Source organism: Macrotis lagotis, chromosome 1, assembly GCF_037893015.1.
Source record: "Macrotis lagotis isolate mMagLag1 chromosome 1, bilby.v1.9.chrom.fasta, whole genome shotgun sequence".
Classification (NCBI taxonomy): domain Eukaryota; kingdom Metazoa; phylum Chordata; class Mammalia; order Peramelemorphia; family Peramelidae; genus Macrotis; species Macrotis lagotis.
The window spans coordinates 821142672-821166210 of record NC_133658.1 but is presented as its reverse complement, the minus strand read 5'-3'; the positions used below and the strand labels follow the sequence as shown (position 1 = coordinate 821166210).

At 36.5% G+C, this 23539-nt stretch overlaps 1 protein-coding gene across 8 annotated transcripts in view; it reads left to right on the top strand.

Moving 5' to 3' along the window:
• Positions 1-23539, top strand: part of RUBCNL (rubicon like autophagy enhancer) — a 47025-nt gene that overhangs the window by 13852 nt on the left and 9634 nt on the right. For 6 of the 8 annotated variants that reach the window (XM_074217096.1, XM_074217098.1, XM_074217101.1 and 3 more), the window contains exons 3-11: positions 1129-1167; positions 4904-5581; positions 10334-10416; positions 11121-11331; positions 16064-16165; positions 17898-17958; positions 18348-18480; positions 19107-19252; positions 21225-21289. In XM_074217096.1, coding sequence (XP_074073197.1) covers positions 1129-1167; positions 4904-5581; positions 10334-10416; positions 11121-11331; positions 16064-16165; positions 17898-17958; positions 18348-18480; positions 19107-19252; positions 21225-21289 — 1518 coding nt within the window. The remainder of the gene's footprint in view (positions 1-1128; positions 1168-4903; positions 5582-10333; positions 10417-11120; positions 11332-16063; positions 16166-17897; positions 17959-18347; positions 18481-19106; positions 19253-21224; positions 21290-23539) is intronic. The other 2 variants (XM_074217099.1, XM_074217097.1) reach the window with 1 other exon arrangement.

Genomic DNA, 23539 nt, shown 5'->3' with positions numbered 1-23539 from the left:
CTTAAATATTGTGATATATCCAGTCTATGCTGAGTACTGGAGAGAATGAGTACTATTTCTTGTCAACTCTGTTATGATTGGTCAAGTTAGTGATTTTATCAGTTGTATGTATATCCTTCCACTAAAACCAGTCAGTCAAGGCTTGAGTCAGCACAACAGTGGTCAGTTTAGAGATGATGAGTTTATCCTGGGAGGATGTCTTGTTCCTTGGAGATAACACCCCTTGTAGATGAAACCAGAGGCTTCAGACATAGAGTGGAGACTCATGGCTGCAAATAATTGTAGAACTGTACAATATAGTAGGCACATATTAAATGTCTACTGTGTGTAGAGAACTGTCCTAGGTGCTGGTGAGAATAAGAAATTTATATAAGACATGATTCCTGTCTTTCTGGAGCTTATGGATAGTGGATTGTGATACCAATAAAGGTACAAAACACAATATTTCATGATAAATGCATTAGGGAATTATGAACAAAGTGCCAAGTGAGGTTTAGAGGGGAAAAGTGTCATTTAGAGGAAGAGATATTTTTGAATTGAGTTTTAATGGAAGGATAAACATTCAAATGATCAAAGGATTGGGAGTTGGAAGGGACCTTGGAGATCCACCTTTCATTTTACAAATGGGGAAATAGACCCAGGAGGTGAAGTGATTTGCATTACTGTCCAGTAGCAGATTTGGTATTTAAATTCAATTGTTTCAATAAGTAAAAAAGAGAAGAATACAATAGGTGACAGCACTAGATATTCTATTCTTGTTTAGGGAAGTAGAGCATTGTCTAGTATTAATGTGAGATAGGATTAAGAAAATAAATTGGTTCCATTTTGTGGAGAGCCTTGAATGTCAGGCAGTTTCTGAAGGGGCAGGCAATTGATGACTTCTGATTAGAAGAATGATATGATCAGGTTTGCTTGAAGAAAAGATTAGTCTGGTAGGGTTTTATGAAAGTCTGGTTGGAGGGGGCAGAGGAAGTGGAAAATGGTAGACCTGCATCACTAGGCCCTGTTACAAAGAAGGAGTTATAATGAAAACTTGTTTCTTTTCATTCTTGATGCAGAAGTATCTTCATGGGATCATGATATTCTACTAATATACATTTCTTTTTTTGTTTGTTTGTTTTTTGCAAGGCAATGGGGTTAAGAGACTTGCCCAAAGTCACACAACTAGTAAGTATTAAGTGTCTGTGGTAATATTTGAATTCAGGTCCTGATATCACCAGAGCCAATTCTCTATCCACCGCACCACATAGCTTTTCCATACATTGCTTTTCTAGAAAAGGCTGTAATGCCTGCTGTAACTAGATGTGCAGTCAGAGAAACCTTTTGCAGGCCTATCAGGAATCCAATCAATCAAATAAAATCTTGCTTAGTAGATAAATTGTGTATATTTTGAGATTCTTTGTCTTTCAGCAACTTATTCTCCTATTTCTGTGGATTAGCAGTGTCTATATAAATCCACAATGAAGTAACTGGGTCAGAGTAAGTAGCCTTTGGCAAAGTTGTGGCAAAACTCCTGCTTTTCTTGTTCCTGAATTGTTTTGACAATAAGAAAACCCTTGTAGAACCCGTTCCCTTGATTTAACATTTTTTCCTCAGTGTTACATTTGAACTTGACTGAATTCAGATCAGTCTGTTAGGTCAAATTATTTATTCTGGCAGGCCTATTAGAAATCTGGTAATCAATAAGCAAGATACTTATGTAATGCAGTGGATAGAGCTCTGGACCTGGAGTCAGGAGGGCTCATCTTCCTGAATTCAATTCTGACTTCAAACCCTTTTTAGCTGAGTGACCCTGGACAAGTCATTTAACTCTGCTTTAAACTCATCTTTGAAAAGGAGCAAGTGAAGGGAATGGCAAACCATTCTAGTATCTTTGCCAAGAAAAACCCAAATGGGGTTGGTCAACCTCTTAATCCTCCTCAGATGTTCTCCTGATCTCCCTTGGGAGGTTGGTTAGCTAGCAAGGGAAGATATCTGAGGAAATAGTGATGTTTTAGTTAATGTTCCCAAGTATAAGGGCAGGATTTGGTTTGATAAAGTAGACGACGAATGAGACATTATTGCGACAACTCAACAACAGCAATCAATAAACATTATTGACCTACTGAGATGCTCTCATATCTCTCAGGATAGACAAATAGAAAGCAAGGGAAATTTCAAGAAAGTCCTTGGAAGCAGGTTGGGGAGGTCTGAGGGACAGCAAAAAATAAAAACTCCCCAAAAAACAAATAACTATCTCCCCCCCCCCAAACAGATTTATAGTGGATTTTGCACATTCCTCTTTGCTTAACTTAAAGCTCTTTAACCCTTCCTAACCCCCTTTATTAGTATAAAATTTTTAAAAACTGACAGACCAGCAATGTGGTAATGATATTATGGGATCATAAGATTTAGAACAGAAGGGGACCTTAGGGATCATCTAGTACAACTTCATTTTTATAGATGTGGAAACTGAGACTCAGAAAGAGTAATTGGAACCAACTGAAGGAGTAAAAGCTGAATTGTGAAGGCAAACTCATAGGACATAATCTCTTAATGACTCTGATGGTTCTTACCAGCTTCCAGGGTCTACCAGTTACATATGTTCAAGATTTGAGAGCACTGGTTTGATATATTGATCAGAGCCTCAAAGTGGCCATGTCACCACTTCATTTCTTTAATTAGAATCATCTCACTGGTAGGCTATAGGGAAAACATCTCTGCAAACTCACATGGTGTGTATGTGTGTACATGTATGTATGTTGGAGCCTGAATAATTGTTTGGATAATGAAGGTTAGGTTCACTTCAAAGCAGTCTGGTACTGGTACACAAAGAATTCTTTTCTATAGTTCTTATCCTGATTTCTGTTTATGGATATGCTGATATGTTATTAGCAGCAGGACTTTTGGAACAAGAGAATTGGAACAATTCTCTCTGAAATAATGAAACTGTTTTTTTTAAACCACAGAAACATTGGTAATTTTAACTTCAGTTCAATCTTAGTAATGATAATGAGGAAAATACCCTTTATCTGTATTAATTTAAATGAATGCTACTATGCACTGAATGCTAACTCTTTAGTAGTGAGACATTTTACACTTTCTTGCTGATAGCCCACATTAGCACTGCTTGTGGACATGGATAGAGTGAATTCTGATGAAGAAAGGACACTATATAACTGATGTGTCCACAGATGCCCTTTCAATTCGCATTCCATTTTCATTTTCATTAATCTTTTTTTTTTTTTGCAAGGCAATGGGGTTAAGTGGCTTGCCCAAGACCACACAGCTAGTGTCTGAGGCCGGATTTGAACCCAGGTACTCCTGACTCCAGGACCGGTGCTCTATCCACTGCACCACCTAGCTGCCCCCCAGAACCCTTTTTTTACCATGCTATCCTATTCCCAACCCCTTATTAAGAATTGATGTTAAAGTGATGAGGACCTTGTTGATGGTATTTGCTCAGTACTGAAATAAGGACTGAGGATAGAAAAGTCATTACAGTCATGTATCAGCATCCAGAACCCAGAATTGCTCTTATGGAGAAAGTTGATTTTTTTTTCCTTGCTGGGATTTGAGTTAGACAAGATGACTTGGAGGTCTTCCTCAACTTTAGCATTATGTAATTCTTTTATTGGGGTAAAAAGCAAAAGAAAATCGACTTTAAATTGCTTACTGCCTCAACTTACAGAAATGTGAGGAAAACAAAGACTTGATTTTATTAATAATTATTGTTTTGTTTAAAAATAGTCATAGCTGAAGGAATTCAAGCCATTTAAAGGATATTGGCAGCTAAATTTCTGTCAATATAATATAGCCCTGAGCCTGACAGGAAGATCTATGCCCAATTTCATTTTACTACCTCAAGTTTCTGTTTCACTATAAGACTTACACTTTACTAATTGCAACTCCATGAGGTTTGTGAGACAGTGATTCTTGTCCATTTTACAGATCAAGAAATTGAGTTTCAGAGGTGGAATGGCTTGCTCATGGTCACACAGTCACTCCCAGCATTGGGACTTAAATTCAAATCGCCTAACTCTCATCTCTTCTTCTTTTTTCACCATAACCAACACTGGTTTGGAAACCAAAAGAAATAATTCACCACAGTTCTTGTATGCTGTGAAGTTTTGAAACAAAATTTTGCTATAACAGCAATTCTTATATCTGACCAAGCTCTTTAAAATGTGACCCTTGTTCTCTTATAATTTCAAAGTTTTCCAAGAAGTCAGTCTTGGCCCCATTTTATTGATAAGGAAATAGGGAGGTTCAAGCTTGTGACTTTATCTTAGGTCAGTCTCTTCCAGTAAACAGAACAAAGGCCTTGGCTTGAATCAGAGGTGTATTCAAGGGAAGCAAATTCTGGGTCATGGTTTGTATCTTCTTGTGGTATAAAAAGATGGGATATGAAGGGAGTGGGCCTTGAAGATTACTGTGGGAGAAAGATAGAGCTAAGGCTTTTTCATTCTTTAAGAATTTTTGTTTCTATCCTTTCACCTACCTCTTGATGCTAAAGCTAAATCTTTTTCAGCAAACATGATTGCCATAAAATTAGAACTAGACAAGAGCAATCTAATTTTCTAATCCTTTCATTTTTAAAAAACAGGTCCAATGAAGTTAAATAACTTGTCCAAGGTCACAGAGATAATAAGGAGTAGAACTGGAATGCTGCTCCTTTCCTTTGACTCCAAATCTAGGTCTCTTTTCACTACCCTATGGAGTATATTCAGGCTTATAAATCAAGGAATCAATCAACAAACATTTGTTAAGTATCAGGTGTTGGGACTACAGAAATAAACAAGAATGACCTTCAGTTTTACGATAGAAATTCTAGATTTAGAACAAGTGCTTTTTTAAGAGCACGATTTAAATGTTCATTTTTTACCTGTAATGACTCTGAGAAACCCAACATCTCTTTCTACAGATCAACCCTCCAGACCAGTAGCAGCTGGACCCAATGGGAGTATTAGGTCCCATCCAAATGGTATGATAGCCATCAGAGAAATCTTCCTGTCTGTTTTGAAGTTGTCTACATTGAAACTACCCTCAAGACCTGGAAAGATGGTATCACAAGCTTCTGGATGCCAAGATTCTCCTCTGGATCCCTGGAATGAGTGTAGTGAGGACACAAAGGAGGGACTCAGCCAGTCCAACACTGCTTTTCCTCTTAGACAAGTTGATATTATGTCCACACGTCACAAGGCTGCCTGGATTAACTCATCACCATGTGTTGCAGAGGGACAGCTCCAGGTGATGGATTTGTCCACTCCTGTGCCTGCACGTGAGAGTGAAGAGGTCCATTTTATAACCAACCATGGACCCTTTCCTTTGGGATGTTCCTCTACTCCCTCCAGTGACTCCCTCACAGAAACCCCACCACTGGGAAATAGTATTGCTACAGTGGGCAGTTCCCTCACTTGTTCAGAAGAAACAGATATCCACTTGTCCCCGTCTCCATCAGAACAGCATGTTACACTTCCAGAGAGCCATCTATTTCCATCATCCATTTTAACAAGGTCTAAAATTCTGGATCCCTCCCTATCTCCTGTGAACAGCCATGCTTCCCAGCGACCCCTCAAGCAGATGACCCCTCCTGAAGAAGGTATTGTTGGCTAATCACATCTTCCTGTAATTGAGTTTCCTTGGTTTTTGTTGTTCAGTCATTTAGCTGTGTCTGACTCTTCATTACCTGTGGACCATACTTTGCTTAGAGTTTTCTTGGCATGATATTTTTTGGCAGAGATATTTGGAATGGTCTACCATTTCCTTCTCCAGTAGATTAAGGCAAACAGAGGTTAAACAACTTGTCCAGGGTCACACAGCTAGTAAGTGTCTGGGGCCAGATTTGAACTGAGGTTTCCCCGATTCCAGAATCAATGTCCTAGCCACTGAACCACCCAGCTCTTGGCTTGCTGTTAATAATCAACCAATTATTAAGTGGTTACTGTGTGCCCAACATTGTGAAGGGTGAAGAGATACTTTTTTTTTAGGTTTTTGTAAGGCAAATGGGGTCAAGTGGCTTGCCCAAGGCCACACAGCTTCGTAATTATTAAGTGTCTGAGACTGGATTTGAACCCAGGTACTCCTGACTCCAGGGCTGGTGCTTTATCCACTGTGCCACCTAGCTTCCCTGAGATCCTTTCTTAAGATGAAATTCTCTACTTTTTAGGTCTTACTAAAAGTCAAAAGGTGAACCCTTGGTAAAAAGGAAGATGACACTATAAATGGAAGTGAATGCAAAGTTTATTGAAAGAAGGAAAGTGGGCTGGGTCCAAGCAGATTCCAGTAGTGGGTAGTGGGGAGAACAAGTCTTTTAATAGGGTATTGGATATAGGAGGTAGGGTGTGGTATGATTTCCACAGAGTATCATAAGATTAAATGTTCATATATTTGTATGTAGATATCACACACATAAATTGTACCATATGCATACATGCATGCATACATATTTTTATGCTCCATGTCTATACAATATATATGTACATTGAATGTTTTAACTGGTTTTTTAAAGTTTGCAAAACCCATCATATATATTGTCTCTGAACCTTTTAACATTATTCTCTCAATTTACAAATGAGGAAATTGAGAGAAGTCAAGTAACTTGTTCATGGCCACAAAGCTATTAAATGACAGAAGCTAGATTCAAAACCACATCTAGTATTAAATTGTCTATGCCATATTGTCTTTTAACTTCTAATTATCTAGCAGCACTATATACTGGTCACTGTGGAACCATTAAAAAAAGTATAAAACATATGACCTCTCTTCAAGCAGTATAATATTAAATTAGATTTATTTGTAAATGGGTATCTGGATATATTTCTATCAGAAAATTTCTAGACAATGAAAATAGTGTGTAACCATAGTGACCCAAGTGTGAGGTTTCAATTCAATTCAATAAGTATTGCTGGTGCTGTACTAGGCAAAAATTAAAAGTAAAACTTTGCTCTTAAGGAGTTGGAGGGAGAATACTACACAAAGAAATAAATGCAAAATATATGCACCTTCATAAACCCTCAATCTCTGTAGATGAGATGTGGTACATTAGTAATCGATTTTTTTAAAACAGAAATGGATCAGAATTCTTGAATCTAGGCAAGCATTGTCCATCAGCTAACTCTCTAGGAAGGTTTTACACTTATTTTTCTGATACTCCAATTGTTCCAGATGACTTCTTTTGGAATTGCCTTTAGATCTTATTTATCAGTAATTTAAGAGAATTTGCCTTATTTCTTTACTATCAAAGCTCATAGTTGGACTGTCTCTTCACTGCCAACACTAAGGGTTCTGAAGCCATTTCCAAAGAAGACGTTATACATGTCTTGAGCAATATTTCTAAGGAATTCATGCATTATTGGGATAAATGAATAAGCCTCTCAGGTGACTAACTACTTTGACAAACTGTAAACTACTGTGTAAACTGATGTGCAAAACTGATAACTGCTGCTTTCATTATCATTATTTTCTTTAAGGGGATAAACTCTTGACTATATACATTCTTGCATGCTTTTCAAAATACATTTTCATTGATATGTTTAGCTTTTACATTACCTTCCTCCTATATTTCCCCCTCCAGAATCATACTGTATAACAAAGAAAATAAAAGAGGGAGAAAACTCAACAAAACAACTGTTACACCAAAAAAAAAAATCTGACAATATATGTAATGTTTCACACCTGTGGTTGCCCCAGTTATCCCTAAAATGAACTAGGGGAAGTGTCCTCCTGTATCTTCTCTCTGGGGCCATACTTGGACTTTGTAATTTTGCAATAGTCATTTCTGATTGTTTTCTGTTTACATTACTGTAGTCATGATGTATATTATTTTCTTGGTTCTACTTACTCATTCTGCATAAGTTCATATAAGACATTTGATGCTTGTCTATATTCATCCTACTATTCCAGTAAATTAGTATTTCATTTCAGCATAGTTGTAGCACACTCATGTACAATTTTTTTCAGTCACTCTTGCATTGATGGGTATCCAGTTATTAAGGTGTATGTGAGAGTTCTCTTTTTATTACTGCTTTTCTTTTTTTTTAAGTCAGTATAATTTTAGAGTCTGATCTGAGAGCCTTCATTCACAAGGGCCACTTTCCAAATAGTTCATTTTTCTTATTTAGTTTAAAACAGTTTGAAAAACTGAAATATGGAGGCAGGATAATTCCCTTGAACCATGATGAATAAATTTGCTAATTTGTGACGTGAGGTAGAGTTTTCATACCAAACTGGTATATAAAGAAAGATCTGTATTTGATTTGTGGAAAAGAGGAAGAAGCCAGTTCTGCAGGTACTGGCGGTTGACACATGATTAACTGAACTCCTTGGCATTATTTAGTAACTGTTTTCTCATCTGTCTTGAATTTTTCAATATTGAATAGTGACTTAAGTTTTTGGTGGTCATTAGATTATGATTGCTTTCTTTAAGAAGAAAGAAATGAAGGGAAGAGACCTCCTCTCCCCTTTATGCATTAGGAAATGGAAGGTATTCTTTCAGTATATTATAAAACCTGAAATGTGTTACAAAATAGCATTGACTTGGAATGCTGTATTTAGTTTCAGATTTGGATAGTGACTCTGACACTTAGTAGCTCTGAGGTTCCTTTCTGTTCCAGTGAAAAGATAATTTCAAATTTCACTACGGGATTTTTAAATCAACCTGTAACTCACTTTTTTCTCAACTGAGAAGTTTCTGTCAGGAAGTAGAAGCTAAGAAGAGCCTTCCCTGTCCAACAAAGGTCTAAAGTTAAAGCTCGGCAGGAACACCCCCTCCAAGAGCTTTGAGATAATCTCCCAACCATTATGTGCTATGCTATAAATCCTTCTCCAGGATGGGACCGTATAAGACCAACCTTGAGAATTTACTGTTTTCATTTTTTGACCTGCTAGAGATTTGAGAACACTAAATGAGAGACTATAGCTTTCTTTTTCATGTAACATGATAGCTGTAGGGACTTCCTTCTTACTTGGGTAAGACAAAAAAGAAGCTACACAATACCTAATTCCTGTTTCCTTACTAATGATATACCTGATTTTAATCATTTCTGTGTCTCTGATTATATCTCTTTTGTATCTTTGAAATGGCAGAATAATGGTCAAAATGTATTATTTGACCTGAACTGAGTGAACTCTGCTTTCATTTCATATATGTGGTTCCTGTTCTCTTATCTCATCTTTCCTGGTCCTGGGGGTGGGGGTGGGGGGCACCAAGTGAATGGTTCTTACATGAAGAACATAACTCTTATTCAAGAGTGTAAAGTGCTTACTTAAGCTCAGCCAGCTTGGGAAATCACATGATAAAAATAAAACAGTGTGTTACATTTGTGGTCATTGACATTGTTCATGATTGTAATTTTAGTTCAGCTTTTATCCACAGAATGCACTTTCTCCAGTACGTTATGCAGAATGCACTTGTTTTAGGCTCTCTCTATAATTTCCTTTCGTTTTCTGATAAAGTGACTGTATTAAAGCAGCTTTATAATCAATAGCAGTCACTAAAAGGATTTTTTTTCCAAGGTTATTCCTGGGACAGTATGTCAAATATAATCCTGTATGTGAGGACAATTGTAAATCAAATAAATCCAATCAAATCAGTTGTGCCAGTACTAGTCCAGGAAGTTTTTGCCTCAGGTAAATCATTTGTTAGGCAGGGTCTCTGGAGGTTTTCCATCTCTATCACCTGGCATCTGCTTTATAGGTTCTTTATTCAGAAAGACCAAAGGAATGCTGAGGAGATTTGGAGAGTTTTATACCTTATTAATCTTCAATCTTGGGGGCAGTAGGCTGCAGGGTCAAGTCCACATATATTTTAATATGTGTAGCCCAAGTTTACTTATCAGTCTCTCAAGTTCCTAGTCCACATCTCCTACCATACACTCACTGTCTGCCATTGCCCTGCAAGCAAGCTCCTGTCCTGTCTGTCTTGTCTGCAAGCAATGCCAATGTAGATCCGGCCATTTGTTCTGCCCCCTAGTTTGTCCAGTTATAGGGGCATAAGAAAAAACCAGCATCGTGCCAAATCTAAGACTTACACTAAGTATCATAAACTATAAACAAGGTGTGTGAATGCTCAACTAAGGACTGAAAGTCTGGTCAACTATGATTAAGGGAAATTCATATTCCAATTCTGGCCAAATGGTTTATCCTACAGAGTTGAAAAAAATAAACTTCTCTTCACTCTTTGAAGAAGGGCTATGGCTTTAGAATATTTCAGCTGTTGTTACACTCATGTGTTGGTTGATTTTGCTGAATTCCAAACTGCAAAACTAATTCTGAATCAGACTAATTTAAACAGTATTTTTAAACCACTCTCTGTGGAAACTCTAAACAGGTGTTTTTAACTTTATATTGGCAGGTGTGATCCCAGTCAGCAGAAAAGCCTTTCCTTTGAATAGCTTCTCACCAGGGTCATTGATGCTTCCCGCTGATGTAGAAAAGGTGAATAGTTATCTCCATCTTTTGTTGAATGTGACTCTTCAGATTTATTCTGCCTTACACGGATTTGCTTTATATAGCACTTGAGTTCTAGAAATACATTTTGGGTCATATTCAATCACTGACCTAGTCCTTCAATGGTTCTTACATGAAATGGTCCTTAAACACTGTGTTTTTAAACTCCATGGTCAGTGATTCAGTTAGATAATTGAATGCTTTAAAGGTCATTGATTTCATCCAGGTGAGTACTCTGGTCATTGATGTGTATTACTATCCTTTCCATGACTTAGTAAACAGTTTCTACAAATTTCTACATTCTACTGACCTCCCCCCCCCTCCCCAGCTTCTTATCTCTATCCCGAAAACAACTACAACCACCTAGGTATTATCCACTGGCCAAATCTCTGATGATAAGCTTCTTAAAATTTAGGTAGACCGGGCTCAGACAACAGACATAGTCCCTCAGAAGGACTGTGCCTAAATCCTTTCCAGATCTTGAGCTCTGATCGTAGCCTTTGGCAATCTAGGATTCTCCTTCTGCCAGACTAGAGCTAACAGACTTATTCTGAGTAAATTAAGAGTCATTTTCAATTCTCTCTCTCCCTTGTTAAATATACCTGCTTGGAATATTTTTAAGATTAGCTTTCTTTCAATTAGTATATGTCATTATGTTGTAGTTATTTAATGTCTCATGTGCTTTTTTGCAGGAGAATGCCCACTTCCATGTTGCAGATATGATAATATCTGCAATGGAGATGATGAAGTACAACCTCCTGAATCAGCAGCAAGGAGAGAGCTGGGAAGGACTGGAAATGAACGGCTGCCTTGGAAGTGATCAAACTGACTTTGAGGGGGGCTTTTATGTACCTGAAAAGCAAAAATCTGCATCTTCTACTTCATCTGACAGTGGCTATGAAGGCAAGTTGCCAGAGCGAGGGAGTCCTTAATGACTCGTTCTTCCTGCAATATACTTTTTAAACCCATGTTATAGAATTTCTCAGAAGAGCAAACCACGTATTGTTTAATCACTTATTTTTTGTTCCTTAACCATCTGACAACTGTCTTTAGTCTGAATCAGTGTACTGAAATGATTCTTTTGAAATTACCAGCAACCTCAGGAGGACATGAGTTCAAACCTGGCCTCAGACATTTACTAATAATAAGTAACTTAACCCCGATTGCCTCAAAAAAATGACCAGTACAAATAACCTTTTAATCCCAGTGGATTTTTCTCCACGCTCATCTTTGACTCCAGTATTTCAAATTGCTGACCCCTCCCTGTTTCTTGAAGTTCTTTTCTCCTTTGGCTGCTGTGGATCTCTTACTTTCCTTTTTTTGTCTCTAATGACTTCTTTTCTCCCTTCAAACCGGTAAACATAGTTGCTCCTCAAATATTTATCCCCAGCTGACTTTAGAAGCAATTTACAACCATTATTAAGCCCCTTTAAATGTGCCAGGCATAGGAGCACAGCAGATAGAACTCTGGGACTTGGGCAGCAAAGTAAATCTACTTCCTATTTTTGATACAAACTCTGTGATCAACAACTAGGGGGAAAAAAATCACTTAATCTGTTTAAATCTTAGTTTCTTCCTCTGTAAAATGGCACCTTTCTTCCAGGATTGGTATGAGAATCAAATACAAACTCGGATTTCGACCCTAGCTATACATCATGTCTCCAGGTTCATTTTCATCATCTGTAGCTATTAAATAGAGAGAATAAAGTCTTCTCCTACCTCAGAGAATCCTGTGAGGAAAATGCATTGAGTAGCTAAGCACTGAAACTAGACTGGGTTTTAATAAGCCCTTAGATCAGAGATGAGGTACCTTTTTTCTGCCAAAAGCCATTTAGATATTTATAACATCATTTGCCTGCTATATTTCGCCAAACACTTAATTAATTCACCCCTACAAAGCTCTTAGATTTACTGAATTCTAAGTTCCACCTGCGGTTGCCCTGGAAGTGCCAAAAAATGATTTTGAGGGCCTTATATTGCCTGAAGTTCCCCATCCTTGCCCTAGACAATTTGGCAGTGTGACTATGGCTAGATTGGCCATCCCTAATAGGACTGAGTCCCACCCAGCACCAAAAGGTATCTAAATAATTCCCTAATATTCTTGATTTTCAGAGAACTGACCACCCCTTTCATTGTGGATGCTCAGGTTCCTCTCTTTAATCTAAGAATATGTAGATAAATTTACCTTGATGTGGATTTATTCAATTAGGCTTTTTCTTAAAAGCTCCATGCCCCATCCTACTGGGAAAAAAATCCTCATCCTCTTCTCATTTCCTTCCATGGGCTTCATTGTTTAACCTTGCACTTTGGCATATATCCTGATTTTTATTTAATACTTATTTATTTAATAATATTGACAACATTTAATTTATAATTTTATATATAGAGAGAGATTTATAAATATAGATTTTTAACACTATTTAATAGGAATAAACCAAGATAGACAAAATAGGAGGTAGCAGCATGTAATATAAATTAACATTAGTCCCTGGACCTCTGCTTCTATCAAGATAGAAATTGTTTAGGAATAAAATCTGTTGTTCCCAGTTGGGTGTTAAATATATACCTCCACTTTTGGAGTATCCAAATCTAGCTTTCCTCTTGATTTCATTGTTTGGTTTTTGGTTGTGTCTGACTCTTCATGACTCTGTTTGTGATTTTTCTTAGCAGAGATACTGCTAAGTTTGCCATTTTCTTCTCCAACTCATTTTAAGATGAGGAAACTAAAGCAAAAAAAAAGAGAAATAAATGACATAACCAGGGTCACACAGCCAGTGAGTGCCTAAGGTTAGATTTGAATTCAGCAAGATGAGTCTTCCTAGCTACAGCCTAATCTCTTTTCTGTGCCCATGTAACTTACCTATTTTAATTAAAAGTAGTTATTTCCTCTATTACTATGATTATTGCTATTGCTCTATTATTGTTATTACTCTCTTCCTTGGCAATCTCATCTAATACCACAGCTTCACTGATCACTTCTTTGCATATTATTCTCCAAACTAGAGTCTCATTTCTTCCCCACAAGCTTTAGGATTACATTTATTATTGTTAATTATACTGACAAATTAACAGTAACATGACCTTTAATGTTTTCAAAGTACTTTCTGTGCAATACCTTATTTAAGAGAGGCAGCATGGTGTAGTGGATAAAGAGATGATCTCATAGCCAGGAAGGTGAGTTCAAATCCTACTTTTAGGATGTCCTGGTTTAGGGACTTTGGGTAAGTCACTTAGCTTCCCAGACTTCCAAGTAACTCTCTAAGAATATAAGCTTCAGAGAAGATAACCTGCATTGCAAGAGTGGGTTTCCTCATCTAGAAATTCCCAATATCACTGAAATTAAAGATCTAGGAGGTCCTACCTCTCTTATTTAATCCCTTCTAAAAACCCTAAAAGGTAGTTATTAAAGGTATCAGCTTCATTGTATAAAATGATGAAGAGACTGTGACTCAGAGCTTTTCAGTGACTTGAATATGGTAATATAACAATTAAATGTCAAAAAGGAATGAAAACCAGGTCTTCCTAACCTCAAGTCCATCATTCTGGCAATAAATCAATAAGTATTCATTAATCATTTATGGATTTGGCAATGATGATGTAAGTACAAAGAATAAATTATCTTTTAACCACCTCAGATTCAACATGTCTTAGACCAAATTTATCTGATTCTGTCCAAACTTTCTTTTCCTTCTGACTTCTCCATTTTTGTTAATTGTTCAACCTTTCTTTCAGTTAGTCATGTTCAAAACCTCACAGTCGTCTTTGCTTCCTCCCTTTCCATTGCCCTCTATATTCAAACATTCATCACATTTTCTTGATTCTTTCTTTACAATGTGACAAATTAATTTCTTCTTTTTATCATTTCATTCATTTTTTCTGCTTAATCTCATTTTGTACCTAGTGCTAATTAATTCTTGCCTGGGTTATTCTAAAAGTCTTCTAATTTCTATCTCAGTCTCTAATTTTTCTTATAAAAAATCTATTCTTCATGCTTCTGTCAAATTAACCTTCCTAAATACACATCAATCCCATTTTGCTATAGTATTATTATTAATAATTAGCCTTTATATGGTGTTTTAAGGTTTGCAGAGCACTTTACAGTAATTATTTCATTTGATCCTCACAAAAACCTGGAGGGTAGGTGGTTTTATCGCCATTCTACAAATGAAGAAACTGAGGGAGACAGAGATTTAAATATTTTACCCTACACCAAACACCTAATAAGAAGTTGAGACTACTTTGAACTCAGGTCTTCCTGACTTCAGATCTAATACTTTATCCATCTCATGGCCTAGCTTCTCTATCTCCAACCCCCAACTCTAAGCAAAAAAAGTAGCAACCTTGACTGCCTTACACTTCCAGATGTTCTAGTATTAAAAATTGGGCAACTATTTTTTTTTAGTGAAGCATTTGGAGTTAAGTGACTTGGCCAGAGTCACACAACTAATAAGTTTCAAGTGTTTGAGACTGACTTTGAACTCAGGTCCTCCTGAAGTTCTGGGTTCAAAGGACTGGTACTTTAATCACTGTGCCCTGATTACAATCTATTTTCCCTTTGTGGATCTTTTGTTTACGCAATGTCCTTCTCCTCAAGTATTTTCCATTTTACCCTCTTTTTTTGCTTCTTGATATCTTATTTATTCTTAAAGGTCCATCTCAGATGCTGCCTTCTCCACCAAGTGTTTCTGTTTCTGACTCCTTCCAATCTCCATAGAATTGAATTTTTTTAAATCTCAGAATTCCTGTAGCTCTTTGCATTTAGATTTACATTTTTTTTTATTAATTATAGTCACAACTGACATTTACATGGCCCTTTAAAGTTAAATGAAGAATGTTGCATATTCTGGCCCTGTAGCATACTTTTTTTATGTACATGCTCTATCTTCCTTGCTGCATTGTAAATTCCTTGGATATCACTGACTGTGCTTTATTCATTTTTATATATGATTTATCATTCTGTAGCTACCTGAGACATATTTATTTAATGCATAGAACTAAGGTAGACTTAAAACCTTATTTTTTTAAGCAAAATCCTATTTAAATCTATTCTTGCCTAGGCAGCTAGGTTGCACAGTGGATAGGGCACTGGCCTTGGACTCGAGAGGACAGGAGTTCGAATTCGAATTTGGTCTCAGACACTTGCCACTTACTAGCTGAGTGACTTTGGACAAGTCCCTTAACCCTGATTGCTTCAAATTCAGTGCTGTCTCCAGTCATACTGATTCATGTCTGGCCACTGGACCCAGATGGCTCTGGAGGAGAAAGTGAGGCTGGTGACTTAGCACAGCATCCCCTCACTCAAATCCAATTCATGTGCATGTCATGGCATCACCTCCCTGATGTCATGGTCTTCTTCGCAAATGAAGGACAGAGGTGGCTAGGTGGCATAGTGGATAAAGCACTGGCCCTGAAGTCAGGAGTACCTGGGTTCAAATCTGGTCTCAGACACTTAATAATTACCTAGCTGTTCGGCCTTGGGCAAGCCACTTAACCCCGTTTGCCTTGCAAAAACCTAAAAAAAAATGAAGGAGAAACATTCTCTTGCCTATTTTTGTCTTGTCAGGATTGTAGAGAAGGGTCAACTTTCTTCCCCCCCCTTAAAGTTTGCTAAAAACATTTTATTTCTCCTTTCTAGGTTGTTCTGCATTACAAGTAAACCCAGTTGTTGAAACACCTCTTCATCAAAATGACCTGAAGGAGCTCTGTGAATGTGACTACAGTGACTTTGTCATTGTGGGTAAGATGTGAAAATTCATATGATATGTTTGTGCCAATGTGTTTGGAAAGAGACCAGGGGATTGTTGTCCTAACTGGCTTTGATCTTGGATAAATCAGTTTGCTTCTCTGTCTCAATTTTCTCATCTGTGAAGTGAGTGGGTCAGATTAGATAATTAGGCCTTCTCTTGCTCTCAAGTGTTTATGATTCTAAAACAACTTTGATACTTTTTCTTTTTTTATGTCATTTGTACCTGAGGAAAGGGCAAGGAAAAGTAGAGATTATAGTGATCAGTCTAGGAGAAATAAACTCCTTTTGTTCACCGACACATCCTTTCTGTGTATGTGGTATCACAATGACAAAATTTCAGTTGTGGATTTAAAAAAAATCCCTTTCCTTTTGTTAAATTGTTATTGATATCTGCTGTTTTTATAGTAGACATTTACCTATATAGACATTCCCCCATCTTCTCCCAGAAAGCTATCCTTTATAACATCAATTTAAAAAAAAAGGGAAATATTTCCCTCTCACCCCTATATTAGCACATCTAATCACCATATCAGACATATGCCATATCCACAGTCTCTAACCTCTGCAAAGAAGAGAAGAAGCTATAGTCTCATATCTCTTCTTTGGGACCAAGCTTGGTTGTAATAATTTCTTTCTTAAAAATAGATTTTATTGATTTTGTTGTATTTTATGCCACTTTAATTTCCTCTCTTAATTTCTCCCTCTAGTCTCTCCCAGAGAGCTATCTCTTATAAGAAAGAATATTTTTTAAAAACTTGAAAAATGAGGAAGAAGAAGAATTAGTAAAATTAATCAGTACTTAGAAAAAAACTGTTGTTGCTATATGCAATGTTCTATGTCCATGGACCAGAATCACTACAAAGGAGCAGGGGGAGAAGTGTCTTCTAGTCTCTTCTTTGGGATCAAGCTTATCCTTCATCATTTCATAGCACTCCTTTTCAATTGTTTTATGGTAGTTGCTTTTACCCACTTGCATTATTGTGATTTGTGTATATTTTTCCCCTGTTTCTGTTTAACTTCACTTTGTATAAATTTGTGTTTTTACATGATTCCTCTGTATTCATTATATTCATTACTTCTTACAGCACAATAACATTCATGTACCATAATTTGTTTAGCAATTCCCTAAATATAAACATCTATTTGTTTTTGCTACCACAAAGAGCTGCTTTAGCTATTTCAGTGTACATGGAACATTCTTTTTTTATAACTGACTTTCTTGGGTTTACTTATCTAGCATTGGATCAGTGATTATGGACATTTTAGTCACTTTCTTAGTATAATTCAAATTGTTTTCTAGAATAGTTGGACTAATTTATAGCCCCATTTTGTGAACATATGTAATTGCATTTATGCCTATAGCATGCACATATATATATATATATATATATATATATATGGTCTATGTACTCATTTATATTTTTCTTTACATATCTATATATGCCTATATACATGCATCTATATACACACACACACACACACACAGATAAAGATTTAGATATCATGACTATCTTTTGTGGATTTAAAAAAATATTATCCTGGGAGTTATTTCTATAAAAAGGAATTTAGAGAGACCTGAAGTCCAGAGATCTGGAATGAATTGGCTTCTTTAGTTGTAGAACATCAATTCCTATTGTGAAATCTGAGCAAGTTAATTTGACATCCCTTTATTGTGGTCTGTGAGTGCATGAGTCTAATGTATCTTTTTCTTGTCTTTCTAAAGAACTTGAAGACTTTGAGAAAATCACAGAAAATTGTAAATGTTTCAATGACTTGAACAAAAGGTAACTTTCTTAGCTATGGGTCATTGGTCATTACCAGCATTTTCATTGCAAAGTAAAACCTGAATATTTAGCCTCCTTGACAAATGTGAGAGGGATCACAAGGGAACCTGGAGAATTGGAAGGAAGCCAGTATCTCTGGCAGCATGGCAGGGTAGAGGCATCATAGTGTAAGAAGTGCTGAATTTCAGATCAGAAGACCAGAGTTCAAACATTGTTTCTGTCATTTATCTCTTGTATAATTTTGGACAAATCACTTATCTATTCTGGGCCTTAGTTTCTCCATCTGGAAAATGAGGAGGGATTTACTAGATGATAGCTAAGGTCCCAAGCTGCTCTGAATCCATGTTCTGGTGATTTTGCTTAGCAAATTAAGTTTATCTGAATTTCAGATGCATTGGTGAACCAGATTTCAACTCAGCTGAGCTGATAGCAAAGGACCTATACCGAGCTTTTTGCAGGCGCTGCAGGCTGGTAGAGGTTGACTTTCACCAGGCAAGTTCTAGTCAAGCAAATGGGTCCATGGTAAGTATCTGGGCCAAAATAAATTGGCTTTTCTTTGAAAGCTTTCTAACATCTTGAGTGTTTCTGTTTTTTATAAAAGTATACCAAGTGAAATTGATTTCCTTGGGTGATGTCAATTTTTTTTTTTTTAGTTTTCGCAAAGCAAAAGGTCACACAGTTAAGTAAGTTTTAAGTGTCGAGGTTGGATTTGAACTCAGGTCCTCCTGACTCCAGGGCTATTGCTTTATCCACTGCTTTATGTCACCTAGCTGCCCCAGGTGATGTCAATTTATAAAAAGCAAAGCATCTAAAAATACCAAGGAAGGAGAATTTCAGGCTTTAGTTGACTCATGGGAGGAAGAAAGAATTGAGGCACTTAACCCCATCCATTAGGGGGATACCTTTGTAGGGGATTTGAAGTATATTTGACATTGTTCACTTTTGTCTTTGCCCAGTCTGGTACATAGTAACCATTTAATAAATGCTTACTAATGCTACTTTTTTCCAAAGGCAAAATATTTTTGTTGGAAAAATAGATACTAAATTTTGACAAATTTTAAAGTGGTTCTATTTGCTGCTTAGCTTAAATTTCCTGCTAAACTATAATTTAAATTGATATTTAAATCTCTCTGTTTTATGTTTTCCAGGCTGTAAATGAAGACAGTTTTCGAAAAGACTTTGAGTCCAGTTTTGATGTAGTCAAGGAGATAAAGTTTAAGACCAGGATTAGAGGGTCTAAAGATTGGACTCCACCTAGATTTGAAATAATATTTAATGTTCATCCACCACTTAAGTAAGTTGAGTTGATACATTGACCTCTTTACTCTCCTTTCATTTTCATTAACTAATATTTAGCAAGTTTGGTATCCTTGGAAACTAGTCATATCAAAAAAGAGACATTAAAATGTTTGGTTTTTAGTTTTTTAACTGAAGTGATTTGTTGCTGCCCTGTTTTTCACAAGACTTTTGATTTCTAACAGAACTGGAAAATGAAAGGTTTTTTTTGGTCACATTAGTATTTACTTAATTTTGGAATATTCATATGGAGAAAATGAAAAAATGAGGTATTAACCTTGACTCACTCTAATTCTACAAACCCTACCTTGGTCTAAAAAGAATCAAGAGGTGCACAAATTTAAAGAATTCACCCCAAATGATCACATGGGCTACCTGTGCCTGAAATGTGATAGAACGTTTTAAGTTCATCTTGGTCTGATTGGCCACAGTCAGACACAACATAACTTGACTTTAAAATAGTAATGTCATTTTGGTCCTCTTTGACAAAGAAGAACAAAACCAACCAATCACTTTTAGAAAGACTACATTTGGATTGTGTTTGGGTGCCATATTTTAGGAAGGAAATAACAAAATGGAGACTATCTAGGGGTGGTTGTACCACAATGGTAAAGAGATGAAGAAACACTTGAGGAAGAAAAGATTTTTAGGGAGGGAAGAAAAGTGAATAAAAACTGTGTTTGGGTATTTGAAGGGTTTTCATATGTAAGAAAGACAAACATTTTGTTTCACCCCTGAAGATAGAATTAGGAATTCTCAGTGGAAGTTTGAAAGAGGTCAATTTGTGCATGATTTTGCGAAAAACTACTTAATGATTAGGGCTTTGCAAATATGGCAAGGTTTCTTCTGGAGGTCATGGATTCTTCTTCACCTTCTTCAACTGAAGTGGGAGCCTCTTTTCAAGAAAATGTTAGACTTGATGAATTCTGAGCCCCCTTCTTCCAACTTCAGGTGATTCTAGGAAGAGCTCAAGATGGCTCAGCCTTCTGTTTTCTTCTGTCTGAGGTAATTCATGTACAGGAGTGAATCAATTAACTTTATCTAATCAACTTTTATCCAAAAGTAAGCCTTCTTTAAGGGAAGGGGAAAGACAAGAGAAGGGCACTATATTTTTATGGGGCCATTCCTGTTAGAAATTGAACCCAATCATAGATAAACTTTAACTTGCCCAAACTATAGATTATATTCAGAATGATTCACAGTCAGACACAAGTTCAATAAAACATGATGATACTTCCTTGAGAATGTTGGATGGTTCTGACTTTTTGTCTCATTGAGCATCTTTGGGTAAATATTTTATTTACATGTCTTTTGTGTATGTGTGTGTGTGTGTGTGTGTGTGTGCATGTGCGTGTGTTGTTGCTAAGGTCCCTTGAAATGTAGTCACTGAATGATGATGAATCTTATTTTATACTTCTGCCTTTATTCAGTTCAATCCTTTATCTAAATCTTGAACAAGTCCTTAAAGAAGATCTATGGTAGTTTCATAATGGAGTATACCTACTTCTCCCTAAAGGTTGGAAACTTTGTAACATTATATTTTTTTAAGGTTTTTGCAAGGCAAATGGGGTTAAGTGGCTTGCCCAAGGTCACATGGCTAGGTAATTATTAAGTGTCTGAGGCTGGATTTGAACCCAGGCACTCCTGACTCCAAGGCTGGTGCTTTATCCACTATGCCACCTAGCCACCCCAACATTATTTCTTATAAAGACAAACTGTTTTAGAGATGCCTGATTTTGGTCTCTGGGCTATTATGATATTTGTTTATGTGATAAGCCAAGTTGTAATTGTTTTATAAAGTCTCTGATTGTTATACAGAGAGGGCAATGTTTCAGATATTGGCCAGGACATATGTTCCTTCCTTATTTCTTCTTTGAAAGGCAAAATCGTCCCAAACCATGAAAACAGTCACTTTTATTCTATCCCTACCAATTCTTATCAAATATAACTGTTTCTATTCTTTGTTACAGGAGGGACTTTGTGGTCTCTGCCCAAAATTTTTCTTGTGCTGGCTGTGGAACACCGATAGAACAGAGTAAGTCTGGTTTGGTATAGGTGACTGATTCAGAATTAATTGTAAAAAATAATAATAAGCAGCAGCTGAGATTTTTCAGGAATGCTTTTTATATAACAAATACTCTTTTCTGAGTAGAAAAATTTTAAGGGAGATCTTTTCCCTTGTTTTTCCCTTATTCCCCAAGTCCAGTGGGCACAGTACTTAGTGTAGTGCTTGCTTCAGTTTCTTCAGCTATAAAGTAAAGCTAACAACACATTTCTCCCCAAGTTGTGAAGTCCAAGTGACCTCACAAAGCCCTTAGGATGGCGATTTATAAATGTTAGCTATTTTAGTAGACAACTACCTCTGTAGTATGTATGACAGAATGAGCACAAAATGGCTGCCCTGCCCCTTAGTACTTGTCTTCTTGTATCTGATATTCCCCACCATTTAATTGTTATTACTGTGATATTTAAGACCCTGTAAAGACCACAGGACTTTTTAGAGATTATCTATTTCAGCTTCCTCAAATTACAAATTAGCAAATGAAACCAAATAGATAAAAATATATTTACCTATATCTATATCTAAAACATATTTAATTATGCCTGAGTTTTCTTTGATATCAGCTTGGCCTTTAAAAATGTTTTGTTGATTTTTTTCCTTTAAAAAAAATGACTGAACTTTTCCAGTGACTCTTTTTTCCTCTTTCACCACCTTCCCCTCAAATTATAACCCTCCTTGACTACAAAGGAAAATATATCAACATGTTCAATTAGTCAACACTATACTGGGTGCTAGCTCATATTCTATTGGGGGGAACATGTACCAATGTAAACAAATTAGTTTGGGGAGGGAATGTACTTGCAATTGGAAGAACAGGAACGTTTTCATGGCAGAAGGAAGTAAGGGATTCTATGAAGTGGAAGGGAAGAGGATCTAATTCTAGGAATCGGGGACACCTAGTGCAAAGTCATGGAGGCAGGATGAAGGGTCAAAGACAAGGAAGGGTAGGAAGACAATTTCCACTGTATTGTAGAGTCCAGGAATAAGCAATAAATGATGACTGGAGAGGTAGTTTGAAGCAATATTATTAAGATCTTTAAAAGTCATGCAGAAAAAGTTATATTTATCCCAGAGGCTTGAGTAAAAGTAGGTAGATGGCACAATGGATAGAGTTGGACCTGAAGTCAGGAAGATTCGTCTTCCTGAGTTCAATTCTGATCTCAGACATTATCTTGTATGACCCTGAGAGAGTCACTTAACCCTATTTGCCTCATTTTCCTCTGTAAAATGAATTGGAGAAGGAAATGCCAAACCATCCCAGTATCTTCACCAAAAAAAGCTTCAAATGGAGTCATAGTCAAACACAATTGAAAAGATTGAACAACAAAATAGCTTGAGTAAGGAAGTGACATTATAAAATCTGAAGGAAGACTTTGGACCTATTGGGCAATGCAGCTTGTGATTTTTCACTGATAATCCCCTACCTCCCTACTGAATAGAGGGAGATTATTTTCCTAGTGGTGAACTTCTGAGGAGAAATCATTTTGACAATCAGCATTTATTTACTTTTTAAAAAATTTGAGAGACAGTGTGCTCTAATAGAAAGATTTGTAGACTTTGAGTTTTACCAGAGACTTGACTTTGAATGGAATCTCTAATACTTTAGCTTTGTGACCATGTGCAAGTCACTTCATCTTTGTGATTTGCCTCATCAAAAAAATGAGATTAATACCTCAGAGGACCATTATGATGGTCAAAGAAAATACATGTAAAATACTTCACCAGTCCTCAAGTGCCTTATTAAAGTCAGCTGTTTCTTATTTTTTGACTTAATGGAGGCACAGATCAGAATTTTCTCTTCCTGTTAGATCTGCCTTTCACCTTCCCAGTTAAGCAACTGGGTTTAGAGTTTCCCTGAGTCCAAGTAGCAGCTTTAAATGAGTGGAAAGCTTCCTTTGCTGACTCTAGAAGTCTGGATATTTAGTAACAATTAAAGAAGAATACAGAGCTTGAGATTATTACTGTTTCATATCTGTCATAATAATGCTCTTGGTTTACACATTGCTTTATAATTATAATTATAAAGCTAGTTGACACCTTAGAGCCCTGGGCCTCCAATATTCACTAGATATGTGACTCGGACAAATGACTTAATTTCTGTTTCTTCTTCTGTATATGGAAATAATAATAGAAAAGGCAGGAAAATTTTTAGAGCAAAATAAGAGAAAACCAAATTCAATTTCAAACCAAGGTTGTGAAAATCAAATGCCTAACATAATAAAG